The sequence below is a fragment of the Pectinophora gossypiella genome, chromosome 7 (genome assembly GCF_024362695.1).
Source record: "Pectinophora gossypiella chromosome 7, ilPecGoss1.1, whole genome shotgun sequence".
Taxonomy (NCBI): Eukaryota; Metazoa; Arthropoda; class Insecta; order Lepidoptera; family Gelechiidae; genus Pectinophora; species Pectinophora gossypiella.
In genome coordinates this window covers 11,306,094-11,329,226 of record NC_065410.1, presented here as the reverse complement: position 1 = coordinate 11,329,226, position 23,133 = coordinate 11,306,094, and the positions used below count along the sequence as shown (strand labels likewise).

The 23,133-nt window shown below is 36.7% G+C and overlaps 1 protein-coding gene and 5 long non-coding RNA genes across 6 annotated transcripts in view; 4 read left to right on the top strand and 2 right to left on the bottom strand.

Moving 5' to 3' along the window:
- LOC126368536 (uncharacterized) overlaps window positions 1-8,359 on the top strand; it is a 56,927-nt gene extending 48,568 nt beyond the window's left edge. Inside the window, exon 2 of the long non-coding RNA XR_007566600.1 lies at window positions 7,572-8,359. This is a non-coding gene — a long non-coding RNA (uncharacterized LOC126368536). The remainder of the gene's footprint in view (window positions 1-7,571) is intronic.
- Window positions 14-2,411, top strand: LOC126368429 (uncharacterized). Its single transcript, XM_050012427.1, has 2 exons — window positions 14-358; window positions 1,097-2,411. Exons 1-2 carry the CDS (start codon window positions 172-174, stop codon window positions 2,368-2,370), a joined length of 1,461 nt encoding a protein of 486 aa, XP_049868384.1. The 5' UTR covers window positions 14-171; the 3' UTR covers window positions 2,371-2,411.
- Window positions 3,543-5,161, top strand: LOC126368523 (uncharacterized). The gene is made up of 3 exons (XR_007566588.1): window positions 3,543-3,762; window positions 3,973-4,614; window positions 5,147-5,161. It is a non-coding gene; the product is annotated as an uncharacterized LOC126368523 (long non-coding RNA).
- A 7,636-nt stretch (window positions 8,360-15,995) lies between the features above and the next one.
- On the top strand, window positions 15,996-17,172 carry LOC126368532 (uncharacterized). Its single transcript, XR_007566596.1, has 2 exons — window positions 15,996-16,040; window positions 16,983-17,172. It is a non-coding gene; the product is annotated as an uncharacterized LOC126368532 (long non-coding RNA).
- LOC126368535 (uncharacterized) lies at window positions 17,109-17,932 on the bottom strand. Its single transcript, XR_007566599.1, has 2 exons — window positions 17,870-17,932; window positions 17,109-17,434 (listed from the first exon to the last, which is right to left on the bottom strand). It is a non-coding gene; the product is annotated as an uncharacterized LOC126368535 (long non-coding RNA).
- Window positions 17,933-18,552: 620 nt separating this feature from the next.
- LOC126368524 (uncharacterized) lies at window positions 18,553-20,146 on the bottom strand. The gene is made up of 3 exons (XR_007566589.1): window positions 19,952-20,146; window positions 19,100-19,741; window positions 18,553-18,567 (listed from the first exon to the last, which is right to left on the bottom strand). It is a non-coding gene; the product is annotated as an uncharacterized LOC126368524 (long non-coding RNA).
- Window positions 20,147-23,133: the final 2,987 nt, after the last annotated feature.

Genomic DNA, 23,133 nt, shown 5'->3' with positions numbered 1-23,133 from the left:
CTCACTCGCACGCTATTGCTGTCTTTACTCACACACGGGCGTACCGTATACAAAAAAAAAATGAATCAGTCTGGTCTGGTTTTGCTCTTCCGCTGCTACGACGCTCACGACGCTGTTTGTTTCCAAATTCCTAACCCAACTTTTTAAGTGCCGTGTTGATACGTGGTCATTATGACGACTTCTGGAAAACGAGGCAAGGTTCTTCGAAGTGATGCACGTGATATTGTTTATAACGTCATCAAATACTTCCAAGAAGAAAAAAATTTGGAACGGTATCATCCGTTTCAATACGCAAACGCTCGCGCCGCCATGGCCACGGGTTTATCTGTTAGCACTATTGTGAAAATAAAAAAAGAAGGTATGTAATATATTTTTCGTATTTAACAAGGGTATGTCATTAGTAACCCGCGGCATGATTTTGTACACAAGTATAGACATTAAATAGTTTTTGTGAAGAAATCTATAATTTACGAGAAATAATAAAATAACCTCAATATTACACGATTGATGTTATTTTTTTTTTTAAATTCGTCCAGTTAGTGTGGAGCAGGCTAAGATCATACCTAATTCATAAAATAAGACCATGTTGCCTAGATTGAAACGAAAGAAGTCCCGCGGCATATTGTGGAACTAAATTTGACTTTTCTTATTTCTTTGCAATAGAGTTCTTTTTCGTGTCTCAAGATGGCCGCCTTTGACGTGCAACGACCTCATCCACGGGACTTCTTTTGTGGCGCGGAGTTCTAGTTTATCGCTAGTTCTTTGTTTTTCTTTTTAAGTTATTTTCGCCCAGCTGTTAGCATGCAAAAGCTCATAGCCCATATAGGCTATCTTCTGTAAAAAACAACTAATGGGAAATATTTTCATTCCATTTTTGAACTAAATTTTTCTTTTGGAAACGAAAATTAAGTTTTAATCTTATAATAAGATTTATAAGTATGTATAATACAAATTGTTTCTTTTATAAAAATAAGGAATAAAATATGCTTATAAATAGGTACTTCTTAGATATTCTCGATATTTACGGCTAATATCCGATGATAACTGCAATGTTCAATGTTTTTATTAATGCTGAGAATTATTTTTGTTTTTTAAGGTCAACTTGCTGAGGAGAAGAAGACAAGAATTCGGACACCCAGCAAAGGGAGACGTGGTCTACATAATACTAGAGTCCCCATTGACAATTTTGATATCTGTGCCATCGGAAATATTGTTAATTCTATTTACGATGTGCGTAAAGAAGTACCCACGTTAAATAAAATATTGGCATCCGCAAAAAAAGACTTAAATTTCAAAGGATCTAAAACAACTTTGAGGCGGATTTTAAAAAATAAACTTGGCTATCGGTTCAAAAAATGCCGTCAAAACAGATCGATTCTTATAGAAAAAGACAATATTAAAGCTTGGCGAGCCCGCTATTTGCGACGCATTAGAGAAAATGATGCATTAGGACCCGATAAAAAACCTGTGATATATATGGATGAAACATGGATTCACGCCCACTATACAGTAAGCAAATGCTGGCAAAGTTCGAGGGATAAGGGTATTCGAAAAAATGACAGCCCTGGCCAAAGATGGGTAATAGTTCACGCAGGAAGTGAAAATGGTTTCGTGAGTGGTGCTGGCCTGGTTTTTAAAGCGAAATGTAAAACAGGTGACTACCACGACGAAATGGATGGCCAAAATTTTCTAAAATATTTGAATGAAAAATTAATTCCAAATCTGCCTCCATCATGTATTCTAGTACTAGACAATGCTTCGTATCATTCGATGCAATTGGACAAAGCACCAACAACGGCTACTCGAAAAGATGATGTAAAAAAATTTATGAAGGAACATAATATAACCTACAGAGAGGAATGGACAAAAGCAGAGCTCCTAACAGAGTTAAAGAAACAAATGCCAGAGAAAAAGTATGTAGTGGATGAATTATTAAAATCACACGGACACGAAGTCCTAAGATTGCCCCCATATAACTGTGATTTGAACCCGATTGAGCATATCTGGAATTTGTTAAAACAAAGGGTTGCTGACAAAAATGTGGAACAGCATGAAAACAAAATTGAACAACTAACAAAAGATGCCATCTCATCAATAACAGCTGAAGACTGGAAAAAACAAATCAACCATATTAAAAGAGTAGAAGAAATGTACTGGACACGTGACGTTACGAATGAAACGGAAATAGATGATTTCATTATACGAGTGGGTATGGATAGCAGCGACGATTCATCAAGTGAAACTGATACTTCGGCGGAAGAAAGGGACAGTGAGATGTCTGGGATTGAAGAGATTGATTACGATGACCCCGGTGAAGGGACATCAACGTCTACTAAAACCGGTGAAAAGCCATCAACGTCTCAAAATTAATTTGTCTATTTTGATAAATAAATAATAATGTTTCGCTCAAAGCATTGTTTTATATTTACACCTATGTATTCTACATACTTATGTATCTCTTAACAAGCTTGAAACTAATGGGTTTTCGATCCCGGAATATTAATCTTGCTTAAAAAATATTTTTAATAAAATTGAAAAATATCTATTTTTTCGAAATTTCCCGGGAACTAAACCCTAGTATTGCTGACCCTACCATCTGTCTTTGCAAGTACTTAGACGCCATTTTCGATTCGTTTCTTTATTGGCGCGGCTTATAACGAATTACTGTTTTTTATTTTAGGAAAATCTCGGTAAAATACAGACCAGTTAGAGATATGTACCTATTATAAAATGAGTCCGGTTAATGTACATCCACGTAATGTACGACCTGATAATCCGTGTACATAACAATGTACACGGAATACGTGCGTGTACAATCCATGGTCGGGAAATATTGGCTGCGAATTATCAGTCCGTACACGGATTGCCCATCCGTGTAATGTACATCCAAATAATTGGAAGCCAAGATGGCGGCCACCTATTCTATCAGCCAATCAGGGGTCAGTATCATAGACACAAAACTCCATTGCTATGCGTCGTTTTAATTAGTTAACCGTGTAGCTACATTAGGCAATTTTTTATTATCATAATGTTAGACAAGGACAAAATATAGGCCCAATAGTGCCCTCAGCTTTATTTGTTGAAACCGACCACATTATATGGCTTTTTGGCGGGAACGGAAACGGTACGGCTGCTTTCTTCATTGAATAATCTAAATAATTAATACGAAATGGTGTTTAATGGTCGCATTAAGTTAGTCGGAAAACATTGGCGATAGTTTTATTATATCTGAATATTTAATAAACGAAGTGTACCTACCTATTTTCGCTTCGTTCCAACAAGCCGCTTCATTACTTATTAATTCGTTTCTTTAATTCGGACTTTTTTTTGTTTCTTTAATTAGTTTATGCGGACTTTTGAGTTAATTCGTTTGGGGTTCGGAGTAGGAGTCTACTCCGAGGGTGGGGGCTTAGGTTTCATCATTATCACCTTTCATCTTTACATTAATCATCAAGAAAAAAAATACGTAAGACATGGCTGTATGGGCATAGTTCCCTTTGCCTTACCCTTTGGGGAAAACCAAAACAAATAACAATTAACAATAACTTCAACCCAAATTCTGTCGCATCTATAATAAAATACAATAATTAACTTAATTTTATTGAATAAAAAGCCCAAAACTGATAAATTCCTCACAAAGTAAACGGTCAAGAGATGTTGAGACAATCTAAACTTGTAACATAAAGAGGAATTTATTTATATATCCACTACTATTACTTTGAGATTATTTTGTTGAATACGAAATGAGTTGAGAGCATTTAGGTATGTAATGAGTATTATTATAATATAATGTTACAAGATAAGTGACATTTTCAAAATTAGCTCATATAGGTACTATACTAACCCTTTTTAGTAAATAGAAGAAACTACTGAACCATGTTGGCTATTTAAAAAGCCAGTTACTTAACTTGATAACGACATTTCAAATATGTGATGCAGATAATGTTATTCAAATTAACAATCTCTTTTCAGTTCTGACGATCAAGAAGGAATATCACACAGGATTCATCATCATGCAAATGTTGAGGTTATGCTGCTCTACATCATACGTACTAAAGAAATAAATAAAAAGAATTAACGAAAATAAAATAAGTGTGAGAGTAGAATCCGTGACGCCAACTAAAGTAATACATGAACAGTGTCTTCACCTATAATTAATAAATAATGTACTAGTGGAAATGAGACGTTGGTTTTTATAATTGGAAGTGGAATTTTATAATTATTTTCGATTCATCATCATCATCAGCCCATTAACGTTCCCACTGCTGGAGCACGGGCCTTCCCTACAGAGTGATAGGGAGATCGGGCAATAAACCATCACGCGGGCCCAGTGCAGATTGATGGTTATTATCAACTGCTAATGCAGCCGGGACCAATGGCTTAACATGCCTTCCGAAGCACAGAGGAGCTCGAGATGAAAACTTTTTTTTTTGTGGTTCGATTATGTTGAATAAATTAATCTTTAATCTCAAACATCTTTTTTAAATACTCTCCCAGTAATAATTTTTGGGTAGTGACAAGAATTGAGAAAAGTATACTGCAATATATTATAATAGTTTAAACATATCAAAAGAATGAATGAATATCAACAGAGTTTTTAAACAAATGCCAAAAGTAAGCAGGCAAGTACATCAAACCATCTAAATCAGTGATCATATATGTTTGAGAAAGTTAAACAAATGTATCATAATAGAAAGTGGAATTCCATTGTCTCCGCTCACCTCAGTGGAAAGTTTAGCATTCAATTATTACTATCAATTATGGTTAGCCACACCTTTTTAAAGTAATATTATTGTCGCTATGCCCTCTCCCTAAATTAGAAAGAAAGAAAGAAACGTTTATTATAAAGGGACACCACAGTAACAAATATAAAATAAATAACAAATATATAATATAAAAACTAATAGCTAACATAATTAGCACTCCTAATTTGGTGAATATAAATCTATTTAAAAGAAAAATAATAGTAACTAGTACAAGCTTATAGTTATGTATAATTTATACCTCTTCGAGAGCATAGCAGAACAGATTAAGCAGATTAATACTGTGCTACTGCTAGTTTCATGGGACGGCACATGAAGTACAAAAATAAAGATATTTAATATTCAACATAATATAGGAAGTTATTTACTATATTTATTTTTAGTGTACAAACTACAAACAACCTGGGATAGATATTTGGAAATAGGTTACGCCGGTGAGGATATGGTTTGGACATGGTGATTTAAAACTGTCGGGATAGAATGGCACATGAAGTACAGAATACAGGTACTTATTTTATTTTATTTATTTATAGATCACTTACAGCTATGTACATTATAACATTTAGTTAGAACATAATTAAACAAAGTAAAACAGAACTTATGTGTAGTGTAAGCCTATTACTTATATTAGATATACTATGCGAAATTGTTTGATTAAAAGGTACAAAAAAACCACCATATGCTCTGTATGCTAAAACAATAATTATAATATTTCAATATATAAATAAATATGTTTATTTTAGTGTTTGAGCATAATCGCACAGTCTATGAGAATATAATTCACTATGTGTTATTAGGTACTTGGAGTCATACTTCCAAGTATTGCAAGTATTGGATTGGAAACAAATTTACGAGTAGTTGGCATAGGATGGCACATAAGTACAGAATAGACAGGTTTTGACTTGATATAGGAATTTATTTGAAATAAATGACATATACACACAATTAAAATTGACCACATGATCAAATTATTCAAATAATAATATTAAGGAATGAAAAATAATGTTAAGTGTTCAATAATAATTTGTCTATTTGCTATTTAATCTAAATCATCTGTGTGGGTTTTTTCAAAAGCGAACATTTAATTAATTATACAGCATTTTTGAAAATTTAAACATTGCATTGCAAATTTATCACATCATTAAAATAAAATAAAAAACCAACAGTTGAAACGAAAACTATCAAACAAACTTTTGACTAATTAACTTATTTGCCTATCATTTTATTTAATCTTCTTATCGTGTGATTTGTGAAGTGAAATACCTACCAGCCTCATCAATAATGGTGTCAGGGTTACGATTGAGCCGCCAAAAACCCTGACATGGCTCCTGTAACAATTAATCACTTACATCAGTAAATAGTAACCAACCAGGACTAACGGCTTAACGTGCTTTCCGAGTCACGGATCATCTTACTTTCGGACAATCAGGTGATCAGCCTGTAATGTCCTAACCAAACTAGGGATCGCAAAGTGTTTTTTTGGGTTTTGAACCCGGGGCTCCCAATCGTACGATAGAAGAAGATATCAGAATTCTGTACCGTCGGTGAAAAGTAATACAACTCGAGTTGTATCACTTTTGAGTTATTAGCACACACTTCATGTTCAAAAAAATCTCTTTCTTTCTGTCTAATTCTCGTAACTGTAGCTATTATAAATACGGTGATAATTTTTGTGTTCAGTGATATAAGTACTGTTTGTGAAGGATTCATGCTGTTATAACACGTGTAACATAATTCATCTTAACTTGTATTAAAGTGAAATGAAGATTTTCATTAAATATTTTGGTGTAAGTAAATGCAACTCAACATAATTATATTAAAATACACGCAATCCTTGAATTCTCACGGTCCGTGTTTAATGATATAATTTTAGTTGTAACATCAAACACCAAATTTGTTTTTTCGTGAAAAGTAATATAAATTAATATACACTTCTCATCAAAAAAATCGAAACACTTCCGTTTTCATTGTTTCTGTCCGAATTTAACACAAAAAAGAATTCATACGATGAAAAAAAATACATAAATGTATAGCTGGCAGTTTGGCCATTACAGTAATAAGCGAAAATTCTAAATTCAAAATTAGAATTTCATTTGTTTATCTTATAAACGAAATGAATCACTGTTTTGAGACAAATGTGTGTTTAGGGTTGGAGTACATTTAGCGTTTAAAAACTAAAAATTGGCGCCTATCCTTAAACTTTTTGTTTTTTATTTCAATACTGTGACTTTGGGACGTCTGAAAAAGGTTTTTTTTCTAAAACGTATGGATACTTCGCCCACAGAAGCCGCCCAAGTTGTGGCATTGCTGGATTCTGGCCTTAGTCAGCGTGTTGTGGCTGCAAGACTGCATCTAAGCCTGTCATCTGTTCATAGAGTCTATAAACGTTATCGGAAGACTGGTTTGTTCACGCGCCGTTCAGGATCTGGCAGGAATCGGGTCACTTCTGAGCGAGATGATCGATTTATTGTAACAACTTCTTTAAGAAATCGACGCCTTAACGCTTTTCAACTGCAGCAGCGGCTTCGTGTTGTACGAAGGGTGGCTGTAAATGACTCTACAATTAGAAGAAGGTTGAAGGATCGTGGACTGGTACCGCATAAGCCAGCAAATGGGCCGAAATTAACTGCAGACCATCGAAGAGCGCGCCTTAACTTTGCACGTGAGCACCTAAATTGGTCATACCTACAGTGGAGCAAAGTTCTCTTTTCTGATGAGTGTAAAATTATGCTGTATGGTAACGACGGAAGGAACAAGGTCTACAGAAGAGACGGAGAACGCTATGCACAATGCTGCATTGAAGAAAAGGTCAGCTATGGTGGCGGTTCTGTAGGTATGACCAATTTAGGTGCTCACGTGCAAAGTTAAGGCGCGCTCTTCGATGGTCTGCAGTTAATTTCGGCCCATTTGCTGGCTTATGCGGTACCAGTCCACGATCCTTCAACCTTCTTCTAATTGTAGAGTCACTTACAGCCACCCTTCGTACAACACGAAGCCGCTGCTGCAGTTGAAAAGCGTTAAGGCGTCGATTTCTTAAAGAAGTTGTTACAATAAATCGATCATCTCGCTCAGAAGTGACCCGATTCCTGACAGATCCTGAACGGCGCGTGAACAAACCAGTCTCCCGATAACGTTTATAGACTCTATGAACAGATGACAGGCTTAGATGCAGTCTTGCAGCCACAACACGCTGACTAAGGCCAGAATCCAGCAATGCCACAACTTGGGCGGCTTCTGTGGGCGAAGTATCCATACGTTTTAGAAAAAAAACCTTTTTCAGACGTCCCAAAGTCACAGTATTGAAATAAAAAACAAAAAGTTTAAGGATAGGCGCCAATTTTTAGTTTTTAAACGCTAAATGTACTCCAACCCTAAACACACATTTGTCTCAAAACAGTGATTCATTTCGTTTATAAGATAAACAAATGAAATTCTAATTTTGAATTTAGAATTTTCGCTTATTACTGTAATGGCCAAACTGCCAGCTATACATTTATGTATTTTTTTTCATCGTATGAATTCTTTTTTGTGTTAAATTCGGACAGAAACAATGAAAACGGAAGTGTTTCGATTTTTTTGATGAGAAGTGTATATCAAAATATTTCAGAAAATACGATCTTGGATATCAATAACGTGTCGTGTATAATGATACATACAAGTTCGATTCCATGCGCCACCAGTGTGTATCCTAGGGTGACCTCCGCATAAACCTGTCTATGGGAAGACATTTTGTCTAGAGCCACAGCAAACCATATCTGATCCGCATTGCGAATGGGTATATAGGTTAAGTTAGTACTTCAGACCAAACCGTGTTTTTTCTCTTTCTGCTATAGCCACCTTGTAGTACTTAATTACAGTACCTCAATAAGTTGTGGGTCCTGATCATGGCGTCGTTATCACCATGGTAGGGTTAGTCAAGAGGTATTTGAGATTTGTCATAACTGTCGTTAGTCTCCTTCCCTTAGCTCGAAGCATAGCTGTTTTACATAGTTTTCTTGATTACATGCAGGTTAAGCGGTGGCAGATTGAACGCTGCCTTCATTGCTAAGGAGGTTGTAGTCGTGAAATAATGGCTCCAAATATTATCGAGCTCCAATTAATATGCAAGCCATTCAATACACGCTGGTTAGATCTTTGATGCAAGCGCCGGTAGTGGTATTTTTGAACCTACACAGCCGTAGATGATCGTACATACTTTTCCATCCATCCATCCATCATGGATGATACATACAAGTTCGATTGCATCCATCATGGATGGATGGATCCAGCTCGGCATCGGCAGCATCGGGATCTGCCACATCTTCTCAAGAGAAGATTACCAGTTTCTCAAACACGTTGAATGGTGTAAATTTGTCGAGCTACCTCATTTTTATAAACGGAATAACTACTCTGAACTCTTGAGCACCACCAGTAATATTTTTTTCTGTATTTTGATTACATAAGAGAGAATTATGCACAGGACTGTGAAAAATGGAAAGAGGAAGGGGAGGCCTTTGCACAGCAGTGGGATCTTGTAGGATAGATTAGATTAGAATAAATAATTGGCAACACCACGGGCACAACCCCTTAATTAAGCCAGGTCACAAAGTTTGTAAAAATCCCAGGAGGTATTTGAGCTTCTGAAAGGAGTTAGTAGGCTTACATAGTCAATAAAAGCACGCATAATGGACCACTTGCGTTTATGCGGAAAACTGAGCCCATTAAAATAACATTACATATTATGAGACATTCGAGTATTCATTGAGTCAAGTCAGGGGCCTATGGCGGCTCAGTTATAACCCTGACACCAGGGTTGATGGGGTTGGTAATTCACCTCACAATCCACACGATAGAAGATGAGACATTTGCCCATACATGTTGTGTCGACCCCACCTAGAGTGAGATAAGGGCAGGAGGATGATGATGATATAGTGGAAAGTTTGCCCACTACACAATAGTGGTCCATATGCGAGGATACGCGGAAAGTCCCCCACGTGTGCTTACGTGTAGAGTTTTGCGGAAACGAGCTCATTTAGCTTAACCATAACAGACCCCTACCCTAACCTACCCTGAGGATAGCCCTGTGTAACCTATAGGTTTGGAGGTGAACCAATGATCTTCATTTTCACTACCTATTCTTATCGTCGACATTGATTCGACTCCGTTTATCGTTTTGTCAATGTTGCGGGCTCCCATTAGACCGGGAATTTTGATAATTCGAAATATAGAATGTTACTTTACCTTAGGGGATTTTGATTGTGGAATGAGTTGTGATCTTTTAAATAGTTTCAGCAGGAAAGAAGTAACACTTACCGGTTTGTGTGATTTTGGTTTAAAAGTACGTAGGTACATCACCTTTATCTTCAGGCCATACTGCCAGGCTAGCCCGAAACATTCCTAATGACCAGTCTTAATATGATTCCTCTTACCTTCATTTGTTAGGAGTGGAAATATTATCATAATTGAATTTGTAAGATTTTGACTGCAAAAATGAACCAAAAGTGGTTTTGATTAGGGGCGTAGTGTAGTGGACAAAATGTGTTTGTAGTGAGCAGCAGTGGTGGTTTTGACTGGTTATTTATGAGTTTTGAGAGTTTTCATAACAAAAATATCTTATTATCGCCACCTTACACTATATATACGTGTACCATCTTTATATGTATTTATTACTAGAAATTCGTAAAAACATGTATCATTTTACACAATAAAACCGAAAAAATAAGTCATGTTAAACCACTTGACACAAATTCGTTATACTTTATCGTTTGTGTCAATTGATATAAGTTACGTTTCTTTACTTTTTAAAGAAAATAAATAGAATTTTGCCTTTCTACAACTTTATGAAATAAACTTTCTTCCAAGACATTTTGTTTTTTGTAGAATAAGACTGTAAAATTATTAATTGAAATATGATATATCAACGATGACTTTTGTATAGTTATGTGTGTAAAAAGGTATAACTAGACTTGTATCAATTTACACAGTATAAAAGTTGGTGTCAACTGATACATGTAATTTATTTTGATCCTCTACCATTTCTGTTTAGGTTCTAAATATTAGAAAAGAAACCTTCCATCATCACCTATCGACACATCTAACTTCTGTTCCATTATTCCTTATAAGTCGCGAGCTAGAATGTTTTTAACTTTAAACTCGATTTTCTCAAAACTTGAATTTTGGACTTGTATTACTTTTCACCGACGGTCAAAGACCTTGTATATTCTATACAAGGTCTTTGCCGACGGTACAGAATTTTCCTTTTATTCTACTCGCATAATAATTTAATAATATGGTGTATAGTAGTGTTGCCGCGATAGTGCCCTATCGATAGTTTTCGATCGAACTATCGATAGTTTTGTACGATCGATAGGGTCCTTAATTCCGATAGTATTGTAAAAAAAATCCCATCCACTCATTTAACAGTTTTTTTTTTAGTATCGATGCTATCGTTGCTTATCAATAGTATCGCAAAAAACGTGTTATCGATAGGCCTATCCGTTGGGTAGATGATTTATCAAAATAATAATATTAAATTAATATCCCTAACTTGAAATTTAACAGTTCTAATTTAAAAAAAAGGTACCGCCTGTCTGACCTTCCAACCCCCGAAGGGAAAACCAGCACCAAAGACCAAGTATTAGAATCATTGAAATACTTGGTCCTTGGTTGCGAGAATTTCGATTAGTGTTGCCGATCGATAGACAACTATCCTATATATTAAGATATATGTAGAAGTGAGGATCGCGACCACAGGTTATGGTTTTCCACTTGGTACGACTATATGCTGCGTGCACCGCCCTCTGTATGCTGCCGCCCATCGTCTTCTTCACGATGTCAGATCACCTCGTAGGCGCCCTTCCTCGCGCACGTTTGCCATCTATTTGCCCAAAGATGATCTGCTTCTCCAGACTGTGCTTCGGAGACCGCATAATATGTCCGAAGAAGCTTAGGGCACGATTCCGGCATATTGAGGAGAGCCGCGTCGTGATCTTGAGCTCTTTTAATATGGACTCATTCGTACACGTAAAAAGCCTTAAATTACCAAGTAGAGAAAGTCCGGCATGAGGTGAGCACGAAGTTTTGAAGACAGGAGTGATTGTATTAGATTTCCTCCTGAGCAGTTGCACTACAAATTTAGTGATGAAGAGGTGAGTGATCGAAAAAATATGTCATAAAAGAACTTGTAGACATCATATTAATCTGAGTTACTTGTATTAATCAGATTTTTTACTAATTTTCAGGCAATACTTGACAGAAACCTTAAGTGGGATGACATAATTATAAAGAAAATCAATAAGAGGATGAACTCTTTTAATGTTTATAAAACAACTAGATGTCGCGTGGTTCGCTCGCAGCAAGCTGCTCGCGTGTCTTGTTTTCCCGCCATTTTTTTACCGCGATAGAATTTGACCAAGACCTGAATAGGTCTCGTGAAATCAATAAAGTTCTAGGTGCTATAGTTTTGCCAGGCCGTAGGGTGTTTTCCTGATGCGGAGCAGTTTTCCAAGATGACGTTCCGATCACACCCCTCTACATATTTTTGGACCTTGAGGAATTTTCTAGAAAAACAAAATTTTGTATGGCGGCCATCTTGTTTCTCCGCCATTTTGTTTTTTTTTCACAGGCTATAAAAATTTGACCAAGATTTTATTAGGTTTGGTGAAAAAAGAATCGTTCCAGGTGCGATAGTTTTCCCAGGCCGTAGGGTGCCGCCCTGATGCGGAGCAGTTTTTGAAGGTCGGGAAGTATTTTCATACTCAATATGACATTTTGATCTCATCCCTCTTACATCACATTCACCCCGAGGCATTTTCGAGAAAAACGAAAATTTTTTATGGCGGCCATCTTGTTTTTCCGCCATTTTGATTTTTTTTCAACTACGATAGAATGTGACCAAGAATTAAATAGGTTTCGTGAAAACAGAAAAGTTCCAGGTGCGATAGTTTTGCCAGGCCGTAGGGTGTCTCCCTGATGCGGAGCAGTTTTTCAAGATTATGAAGTATTTTTATACTCAACAAGACGTTCCGATTACAACCCCATACACAGTTTTTACCTCCGAGACATTTTCTGGAAAAACAAAATTTTGTATGGCGGCCATCTTGTTTTTCCGCCATTTTGATTTTTTTTCACCCACAATAGAATTTGACCAAGATTTAAATAGATTTTGCGAAAAAAAAATTGATCCAGGTATAATAGTTGCGCCAGACTGTAGGGTGTCTCCCTGATGCGGAGCAGTTTTCCAAGATTTAGGATTTTTCCCATACTCACCGGGAGGTCCCGATCACACCCCCCATACATCATTTTGACCCCCCGACGCTCCTTCTGGGAGAACAATTATGTCAGTGAGTGAGTCAGTCAGTCAGTGGGTTTGTAGCTATATATAATATAACTAGATGTCGCGTGGTTCGCTCGCAGCAAGCTGCTCGCGTGTCTTGTTTTCCCGCCATTTTTTTACCGCGATAGAATTTGACCAAGACTTAAATATGTCTCGTGAAATCAAAAAAGTTCTAGGTGCTATAGTTTTGCCAGGCCGTAGGGTGTCTCCCTGATGCGGAGCAGTTTTCCAAGATGACGTTCCGATCACACCCCTATACGTATTTTTTGACCTTGAGAAATTTTCTAGAAAAACAAAATTTTGTATGGCGGCCATCTTGTTTTTCCGCCATTTTGTTTTTTTTTTCACCGGTGATTGAATTTGACCAGGAATTAAATAGGTTTCGTGAAAAAAGAATCGTTCCAGGTGCGATAGTTTCGGCAGGCCGTAGGGTGTCTCCCTGATGCGGAGCAGTTTTCCAAGATGACGTTCCGATAACACCCCTATACATCGTTTTTACACCCCAGACACTTTCTGGACAAACAAAAATTTTTATGGCGGCCATCTTGTTTTTCGGCCATTTTGTTTTTTTTTTCACCGGCGATAAAATTTGACCAAGATTTTATTAGGTTTGGTGAAAAAAGAATCGTTCCAGGAGCGATAGTTTTTCCAGGCCGTAGGGTGCCGCCCTGATGCGGAGCAGTTTTTGAAGGTCGGGAAGTATTTCCATACTCAATATGACATTTTGATCTCATCCCTCTTACATCATATTCACCCCGAGGCATTTTCGAGAAAAACGAAAATTTTGTATGGCGGCCATCTTGTTTTTCCGCCATTTTGTTTTTTTTTTCAACGGCGATAAAATTTGACCAGGATTTAAATAGGTATCGTGAAAACAAAAAAGTCCTAGGTGCGATAGTTTCGCCAGGCCGTAGGGTGTCTCTCTGATGCGGAGCAGATTTCAAAGATCTAGAAGTTATTCTATATTGAAGTCGACGTTCCGATGATATCCCCATACACAGTTTTTACCCCCGAGGCATTATCCGGGAAAAACGAAAAATATGTATGGCGGCCATCTTGTTTTTCCGCCATTTTGATTTTTTATCACCAGCGATTGAATTTGACCAAGAATTAAGTAGGTTTAGTGGAAAAAAAAATGTTCTATGTTTGATAGTTTAGCCAGGCCATAGGGTGTCTCCCTGATGCGGAGCAGTTTTTCAAGATCAAGCATAATTTCTATACTCAGCTTGACGTTTTGATCACATTTCCCATACATCATTTTTACCTCCGAGACATTTTCTGGGAAAACAAATTTTTGTATGGCGGCCATCTTGTTTTTCCGCCATTTTGATTTTTTTTCACCGGCAATAAAATTTGACCAAGATTTAAATAGGTTTTGCGAAAAAAAAATTGATACAGATATAATAGTTGCGCCAGACTGTAGGGTGTCTCCCTGATGCGGAGCAGTTTTCCAAGATCTGGAAGTTTTCCCCTACTCATCGGAAGATCGTGATCACATCTCCCATACATCATTTTTACCCCCCGGCGCTCCTTCTGGGAGAACAACCCTGTCAGTGAGTCAGTGAGTCAGTCAGTCAGTCAGTCAGTCAGTCAGTGGGTTTGTAGCTTTATATAATATAATAACTAGATAATAACTAGATGTCGCGTGGTTCGCTCGCAGCAAGCTGCTCGCGTGTCTTGTTTTCCCGCCATTTTTTTACCGCGATAGAATTTGACCAAGACTAAAATAGATCTCGTGAAATCAAAAAAGTTCTAGGTGCTATAGTTTTGCCAGGCCGTGGGGTGTCTCCCTGATGCGGAGCAGTTTTCCAAGATGACGTTCCGATCACACCCCTATACATATTTTTTGACCTTGAGGAATTTTCTAGAAAAACAAAATTATGTATGGCGGCCATCTTGTTTTTCCGCCATTTTGTTTTTTTTTTTCACCCACAATACAATTTGACCAAGATTTAAATAGGTGTCGTGAAATCAAAAAAGTTCTAGGTGCTATAGTTTTGCCAGGCCGTAGGGTGACCCCTGATGCGGAGCAGTTTTCCAAGATGACGTTCCGATCACACCCCAATACATAATTTTTACCTCTGAGACATTTTCTGGAAAAACAAAAATTTGTATGGCGGCCATCTTGTTTTTCGGCCATTTTGTTTTTTTTTTCACTGGCGATAAAATTTGACCAAGACTTTAATAGGCTGCGCGAAAACAAAAAAGTTCCAGGTGCGATAGTTTCGCCAGGCTGTAGGGTGTCTCTCTGATGCGGAGCAGCTTTTGAAGATCGAAAAGTATTTCCATACTCAACATGATGTTTCGATCACATTCCTCATAGATCATTTTTACCCCCGAGGCATTTTCGGGAAAAACGAAAATTTTGTATGGCGGCCATCTTGTTTTTCCGCCATTTTGATTTTTTTTCACTCACGATAGAATTTGACCAAGATTTAAATAAGTTTTGTGAAAAAAGAATCGTTCCATGTGCGATAGTTTCGCCAGGCCGTAGGGTGCCGCCCTGATGCGGAGCAGTTTTCGAAGATCGAGAAATATTTTCATACTCAACCAGTCGTTCCGATTACAACCCCATACACAGATTTTACCCCCGAGACATTTTCTGGAAAAACGAAATTTTGTATGGCGGCCATCTTGTTTTTCCGCCATTTTGATTTTTTTTCACCGACAATAAAATTTGACCAAGATTTAAGAAGGTTTTGTGAAAAAAGAATCTTTCTAGGTGCGATAGTTTCGCCAGACTGTAGGGTGTCTCCCTGATGCGGAGCAGTTTTCCAAGATTTGGGATTTTTCCCATACTCACCGGGAGGTCCCGATCACACCCCCCATACATCATTTTGACCCCCCGACGCTCCTTCTGGGAGAACAATTATGTCAGTGAGTGAGTCAGTCAGTGGGTTTGTAGCTATATATAATATAATAGTATGGAAGAATTTTGATGCATCTTGGAGCAATGGCAACATGTAAGCATATTCCTAGTTAAAAATATATTTAAGTGAGTGTTGCTCGTTGTAAGTGGATTTCCTTTACGGCTGATTAGGCTCAGGCCTAGGACGGCCAGATATGAGGAACGGCTAATCCTGTTTTTTTCTCTAATGTGGTTTGTAAGATCAATGACCAACCTCATCAACCTGCTGCTGTGACTATTCGGGTGTCCAAGACTAAAGGCCCTTGACGTAGCTTACTTATCTAATGAAATGCCTATGTAGGTACTTAAGTAATTAGTAACGGAGTCAAGACTCTCTTTGTGAATTTGCCTGTTATGTATGAAACCGTTTATCATGCCAGTCATAGTAACTAAACACATAACGGCCTCCGTGGTCTAGTAGTTGAACGTTGTGCTCACAATCCAGAGGTCCCGGGTTCGAATCCTGGTGGAGAAAAATTTGCTTTGTATTCCTTGTTTTGCTAGGACATTACAGGCTGAACACCTGATTGTCCAAATGTAAGATGATCAGTGCTTCAGAAGGCATGTTAAGCTGTTGGTCTTGGTTACTACTTACTAGGCGGACCCTTGGCGGCTCAATAATAACCCAGACACCAGGGTTGATGAGGTTGGTAATCCATCTCATAACTCACATGATAGAAGAAGAATAGTAACTAAGGAAGGGATCTTCTTCAGTATTATAATGGGCTAGGTAATGGACTCCAATGCGGGTTGGTGGAGGTGTTTTTACGGTGTTTTTCTTTTTTGGAGCAGCATGGTGGAGTATGCTCCATACCCCCTCTGGTTGATTGAGGGGAGGCCTGTGCCCAGCAGTGGGATGTATATAGGCTGTTTATGTATGTATGTAGGTAACGGACTGGTATCTATCTTAAAAAACTGACTGCATGTTGTCTTGATTTATTAAAGTTTAGAGAGATGGAAGTGTATACAGCATTTTTAATATTTGTTTTCTCTTCAGATTTGGGAGTTGTGAGTGACAACGAGCAGATTACATAACAATGGGAGGATAACAAGGGCCTTAACTGAAAAAACTGGTGAATGTTCCCAAATAAACCTCACAGATGTAGAAGAAACACAAAATAAATTTGTTTATTTATTTTATTTCTGTTCCCTACTAAACTAGTAATAAAACATACTTTTTACAAATACTTTTTGATTGTATTTTATTTATAACATCAAAACTTGCACAGAAAAAAGAAATATTTATATTTGTGATGGGTTGCTTATCTGTCACCACTCTGGTCATTATGTCCATCACAAGAGGCTGCAGTTGGTCTTCTTGGTAGTGCTTGGCTCAGTCCATCCTGGTATGGTGGTGTGACTATGTATGTATGTACAGCACCACAATGGTAGGTATGTATGTAAGTATTTTTTATACTCCTGGGTTCTTCTTTTTTTATTCGTCACCATCTAAAACAAGTATAATGCTTAGATAATTATTCTAATAAGAAACAAACATAAATAGCCTATTTATTATGTCCCACTGCTGGGCATAGGCATCCCTTAAATCAACTGGAGGGGGTACGAAGCATACTATATGCTGCTCGACTGCAGATTAGTGACGGTGTTTGGCCTAAATAGCCCGGGAATAACTGCTTGATGTGCCTTCTGAAGCACAGAATCATCTGACTTCTTTAGACAATTGGATGATTCAAGCCTGCAATTTCCTATCCATACAAAGGACCTTGACAGCCTCAAAGTGATTTTGACTATGTCCCCATTGGGTATCAGACCCGGATCTCCAGATTGTGAGCTATGGTTAGAGAACCATTAGACCAAGGAGGCTGTTATATATATAACTCATAGGTAGACAGATTTGCATTCATATTTAATGTACTTACATACCTGAGAGAATATTAGGGATCCATGTCACAGACATCTTTTTTGTTATTGGTGGCTCATAATTACATTGAACACTTAACATTATTTTTCATTCCTTAATATTATTATTTGAATAATTTGATCATGTGGTCAATTTTAATTGTGTGTATATGTCATTTATTTCAAATAAATTCCTATATCAAGTCAAAACCTGTCTATTCTGTACTTATGTGCCATCCTATGCCAACTACTCGTAAATTTGTTTCCAATCCAATACTTGCAATACTTGGAAGTATGACTCCAAGTACCTAATAACACATAGTGAATTATATTCTCATAGACTGTGCGATTATGCTCAAACACTAAAATAAACATATTTATTTATATATTGAAATATTATAATTATTGTTTTAGCATACAGAGCATATGGTGGTTTTTTTGTACCTTTTAATCAAACAATTTCGCATAGTATATCTAATATAAGTAATAGGCTTACACTACACATAAGTACTGTTTTACTTTGTTTAATTATGTTCTAACTAAATGTTATAATGTACATAGCTGTAAGTGATCTATAAATAAATAAAATAAAATAAGTATCTGTATTCTGTACTTCATGTGCCATTCTATCCCGACAGTTTTAAATCACCATGTCCAAACCATATCCTCACCGGCGTAACCTATTTCCAAATATCTATCCCAGGTTGTTTGTAGTTTGTACACTAAAAATAAATATAGTAAATAACTTCCTATATTATGTTGAATATTAAATATCTTTATTTTTGTACTTCATGTGCCGTCCCATGAAACTAGCAGTAGCACAGTATTAATCTGCTTAATCTGTTCTGCTATGCTCTCGAAGAGGTATAAATTATACATAACTATAAGCTTGTACTAGTTACTATTATTTTTCTTTTAAATAGATTTATATTCACCAAATTAGGAGTGCTAATTATGTTAGCTATTAGTTTTTATATTATATATTTGTTATTTATTTTATATTTGTTACTGTGGTGTCCCTTTATAATAAACGTTTCTTTCTTTCTTTCTAATTTAGGGAGAGGGCATAGCGACAATAATATTACTTTAAAAAGGTGTGGCTAACCATAATTGATAGTAATAATTGAATGCTAAACTTTCCACTGAGGTGAGCGGAGACAATGGAATTCCACTTTCTATTATGATACATTTGTTTAACTTTCTCAAACATATATGATCACTGATTTAGATGGTTTGATGTACTTGCCTGCTTACTTTTGGCATTTGTTTAAAAACTCTGTTGATATTCATTCATTCTTTTGATATGTTTAAACTATTATAATATATTGCAGTATACTTTTCTCAATTCTTGTCACTACCCAAAAATTATTACTGGGAGAGTATTTAAAAAAGATGTTTGAGATTAAAGATTAATTTATTCAACATAATCGAACCACAAAAAAAAAAGTTTTCATCTCGAGCTCCTCTGTGCTTCGGAAGGCATGTTAAGCCATTGGTCCCGGCTGCATTAGCAGTTGATAATAACCATCAATCTGCACTGGGCCCGCGTGATGGTTTATTGCCCGATCTCCCTATCACTCTGTAGGGAAGGCCCGTGCTCCAGCAGTGGGAACGTTAATGGGCTGATGATGATGATGAATCGAAAATAATTATAAAATTCCACTTCCAATTATAAAAACCAACGTCTCATTTCCACTAGTACATTATTTATTAATTATAGGTGAAGACACTGTTCATGTATTACTTTAGTTGGCGTCACGGATTCTACTCTCACACTTATTTTATTTTCGTTAATTCTTTTTATTTATTTCTTTAGTACGTATGATGTAGAGCAGCATAACCTCAACATTTGCATGATGATGAATCCTGTGTGATATTCCTTCTTGATCGTCAGAACTGAAAAGAGATTGTTAATTTGAATAACATTATCTGCATCACATATTTGAAATGTCGTTATCAAGTTAAGTAACTGGCTTTTTAAATAGCCAACATGGTTCAGTAGTTTCTTCTATTTACTAAAAAGGGTTAGTATAGTACCTATATGAGCTAATTTTGAAAATGTCACTTATCTTGTAACATTATATTATAATAATACTCATTACATACCTAAATGCTCTCAACTCATTTCGTATTCAACAAAATAATCTCAAAGTAATAGTAGTGGATATATAAATAAATTCCTCTTTATGTTACAAGTTTAGATTGTCTCAACATCTCTTGACCGTTTACTTTGTGAGGAATTTATCAGTTTTGGGCTTTTTATTCAATAAAATTAAGTTAATTATTGTATTTTATTATATTTTTTTTTTTTTTTTGTTTTTGTTTTCCCCGAAGGGTAAGGCAAAGGGAACTGTATTTTATTATAGATGCGACAGAATTTGGGTTGAAGTTATTGTTAATTGTTATTTGTTTTGGTTTTCCCCAAAGGGTAAGGCAAAGGGAACTATGCCCATACAGCCATGTCTTACGTATTTTTTTTCTTGATGATTAATGTAAAGATGAAAGGTGATAATGATGAAACCTAAGCCCCCACCCTCGGAGTAGACTCCTACTCCGAACCCCAAACGAATTAACTCAAAAGTCCGCATAAACTAATTAAAGAAACAAAAAAAAAGTCCGAATTAAAGAAACGAATTAATAAGTAATGAAGCGGCTTGTTGGAACGAAGCGAAAATAGGTAGGTACACTTCGTTTATTAAATATTCAGATATAATAAAACTATCGCCAATGTTTTCCGACTAACTTAATGCGACCATTAAACACCATTTCGTATTAATTATTTAGATTATTCAATGAAGAAAGCAGCCGTACCGTTTCCGTTCCCGCCAAAAAGCCATATAATGTGGTCGGTTTCAACAAATAAAGCTGAGGGCACTATTGGGCCTATATTTTGTCCTTGTCTAACATTATGATAATAAAAAATTGCCTAATGTAGCTACACGGTTAACTAATTAAAACGACGCATAGCAATGGAGTTTTGTGTCTATGATACTGACCCCTGATTGGCTGATAGAATAGGTGGCCGCCATCTTGGCTTCCAATTATTTGGATGTACATTACACGGATGGGAACAGAATCCTCAGGTAGATTATGGTAAATGCACAGACCAAGTAGAGATGCTAGGATGCTACGCATCAGGCGGAAATGTTCCATTAAAAAAAACCTCTGTTGAAATTGCACTTATAGAACATGACAGCTCTTTTTTTAAATTGATTTGCCTTGGAAGTCCTTTTTTTTTGCCTTGGGACTTTTTGGCGGGAAACGGGAACGGGACAGTTGCTTTCTTCATTGAATAATCTAAATAATTAATACGAAATGGTGTTTTGTGGTTAATGATCGCATTAAGTTAGTCGGAAGACATTCGCGAGTGTTATTATATCGGAGTATTCAATAAACAAAGTGTATCTGCCTATTTTCGCTTCGTGGCAGGAAGCCGCTTCATAACTCGAAAGTTTATGCGGACTTTTGAGTTAATTCGTTTGGGGTTCGGAGTAGGAGTCTACTTCGAGGGTGGGGGCTTAGGTTTCATCATCATCACCTTTCATCATTTCATTAATCTATTTTTCAATTTGACATGGCTGTATGGGCATAGTTCCCTTTGCCTTACCCTTCGGGGAAAACCAAAATAAAAAAATAGTAGCTTTGTAGCAATTTTAGCCTTTTTCAGCCTAAATCGCCTCCCCTTTTCACCCTATAAAATTTATTTATTTTCAATTGGAAGGGGAATTTGAACATGATGAGTAGTGCTATTTATTATTTTATTTTTTAATGGATTGTTTTTTTGGATCTCATGTAATCAGAGTACATTCTTGCACAAATTGATGTCAGATTTTTTTCGTGACAATCACCCGCTTTCTTTATCTAGGGCGTCGAGGAATGGAGTAAATGGGTGCATCTGAAATAAGAAACAGAAAGTAAAAAAATAATAATAACCTCACAACAGCTCTAAATCGACAGAAACAAATAAACATCCTACAACGCCACACCCATACCTAGTCCATTCTGTTGAGGGAATTATTTTTTTTGTGTTCTATCTGTAGATAAATATGGAAAGTGAAACAACATCAAAATAATTGCCTAAAATAAAATAATAAATAGCACTACTCATCATATTCAAATTCCCCTTCCAATTGATAATAAATAAATTTTATAGGGTGAAAAGGGGAGGCGATTTAGGCTGAAAAAGGCTAAAATTGCTACCAACCAAAGCTACTAACTTCCAAGGCATATAATTCAATTTAAAAAAAGAGCTGTCATGTTCTATAAGAGCAGTTTCCACAGAGCAATTTTTTTACTATGGAACATTACCGTCTAGTGCGTAGCATCTCTACTTGGTCTGTGGTATAAATACACTTCTCATCAAAAAAATCGAAACACTTCCGTTTTCATTGTTTCTGTCCGAATTTAACACAAAAAAGAATTCATACGATGAAAAAAAATACATAAATGTATAGCTGGCAGTTTGGCCATTACAGTAATAAGCGAAAATTCTAAATTCAAAATTAGAATTTCATTTGTTTATCTTATAAACGAAATGAATCACTGTTTTGAGACAAATGTGTGTTTAGGGTTGGAGTACATTTAGCGTTTAAAAACTAAAAATTGGCGCCTATCCTTAAACTTTTTGTTTTTTATTTCAATACTGTGACTTTGGGACGTCTGAAAAAAGGTTTTTTTTCTAAAACGTATGGATACTTCGCCCACAGAAGCCGCCCAAGTTGTGGCATTGCTGGATTCTGGCCTTAGTCAGCGTGTTGTGGCTGCAAGACTGCATCTAAGCCTGTCATCTGTTCATAGAGTCTATAAACGTTATCGGGAGACTGGTTTGTTCACGCGCCGTTCAGGATCTGGCAGGAATCGGGTCACTTCTGAGCGAGATGATCGATTTATTGTAACAACTTCTTTAAGAAATCGACGCCTTTACGCTTTTCAACTGCAGCAGCGGCTTCGTGTTGTACGAAGGGTGGCTGTAAGTGACTCTACAATTAGAAGAAGGTTGAAGGATCGTGGACTGGTACCGCATAAGCCAGCAAATGGGCCGAAATTAACTGCAGACCATCGAAGAGCGCGCCTTAACTTTGCACGTGAGCACCTAAATTGGTCATACCTACAGTGGAGCAAAGTTCTCTTTTCTGATGAGTGTAAAATTATGCTGTATGGTAACGACGGAAGGAACAAGGTCTACAGAAGAGACGGAGAACGCTATGCACAATGCTGCATTGAAGAAAAGGTCAGCTATGGTGGCGGTTCTGTAGGTATGACCAATTTAGGTGCTCACGTGCAAAGTT

What these genes read in the sequence shown, in the direction of transcription:
- LOC126368429 (XM_050012427.1), top strand. Translation starts at nt 172, where the DNA reads ATGACGACTTCTGGAAAACGAGGCAAGGTTCTTCGAAGTGATGCACGT. An exon ending in TGTGAAAATAAAAAAAGAAG is followed by an intron (nt 359 to 1,096) that starts GTATGTAATATA and finishes TTGTTTTTTAAG; the next exon opens with GTCAACTTGCTGAGGAGAAG.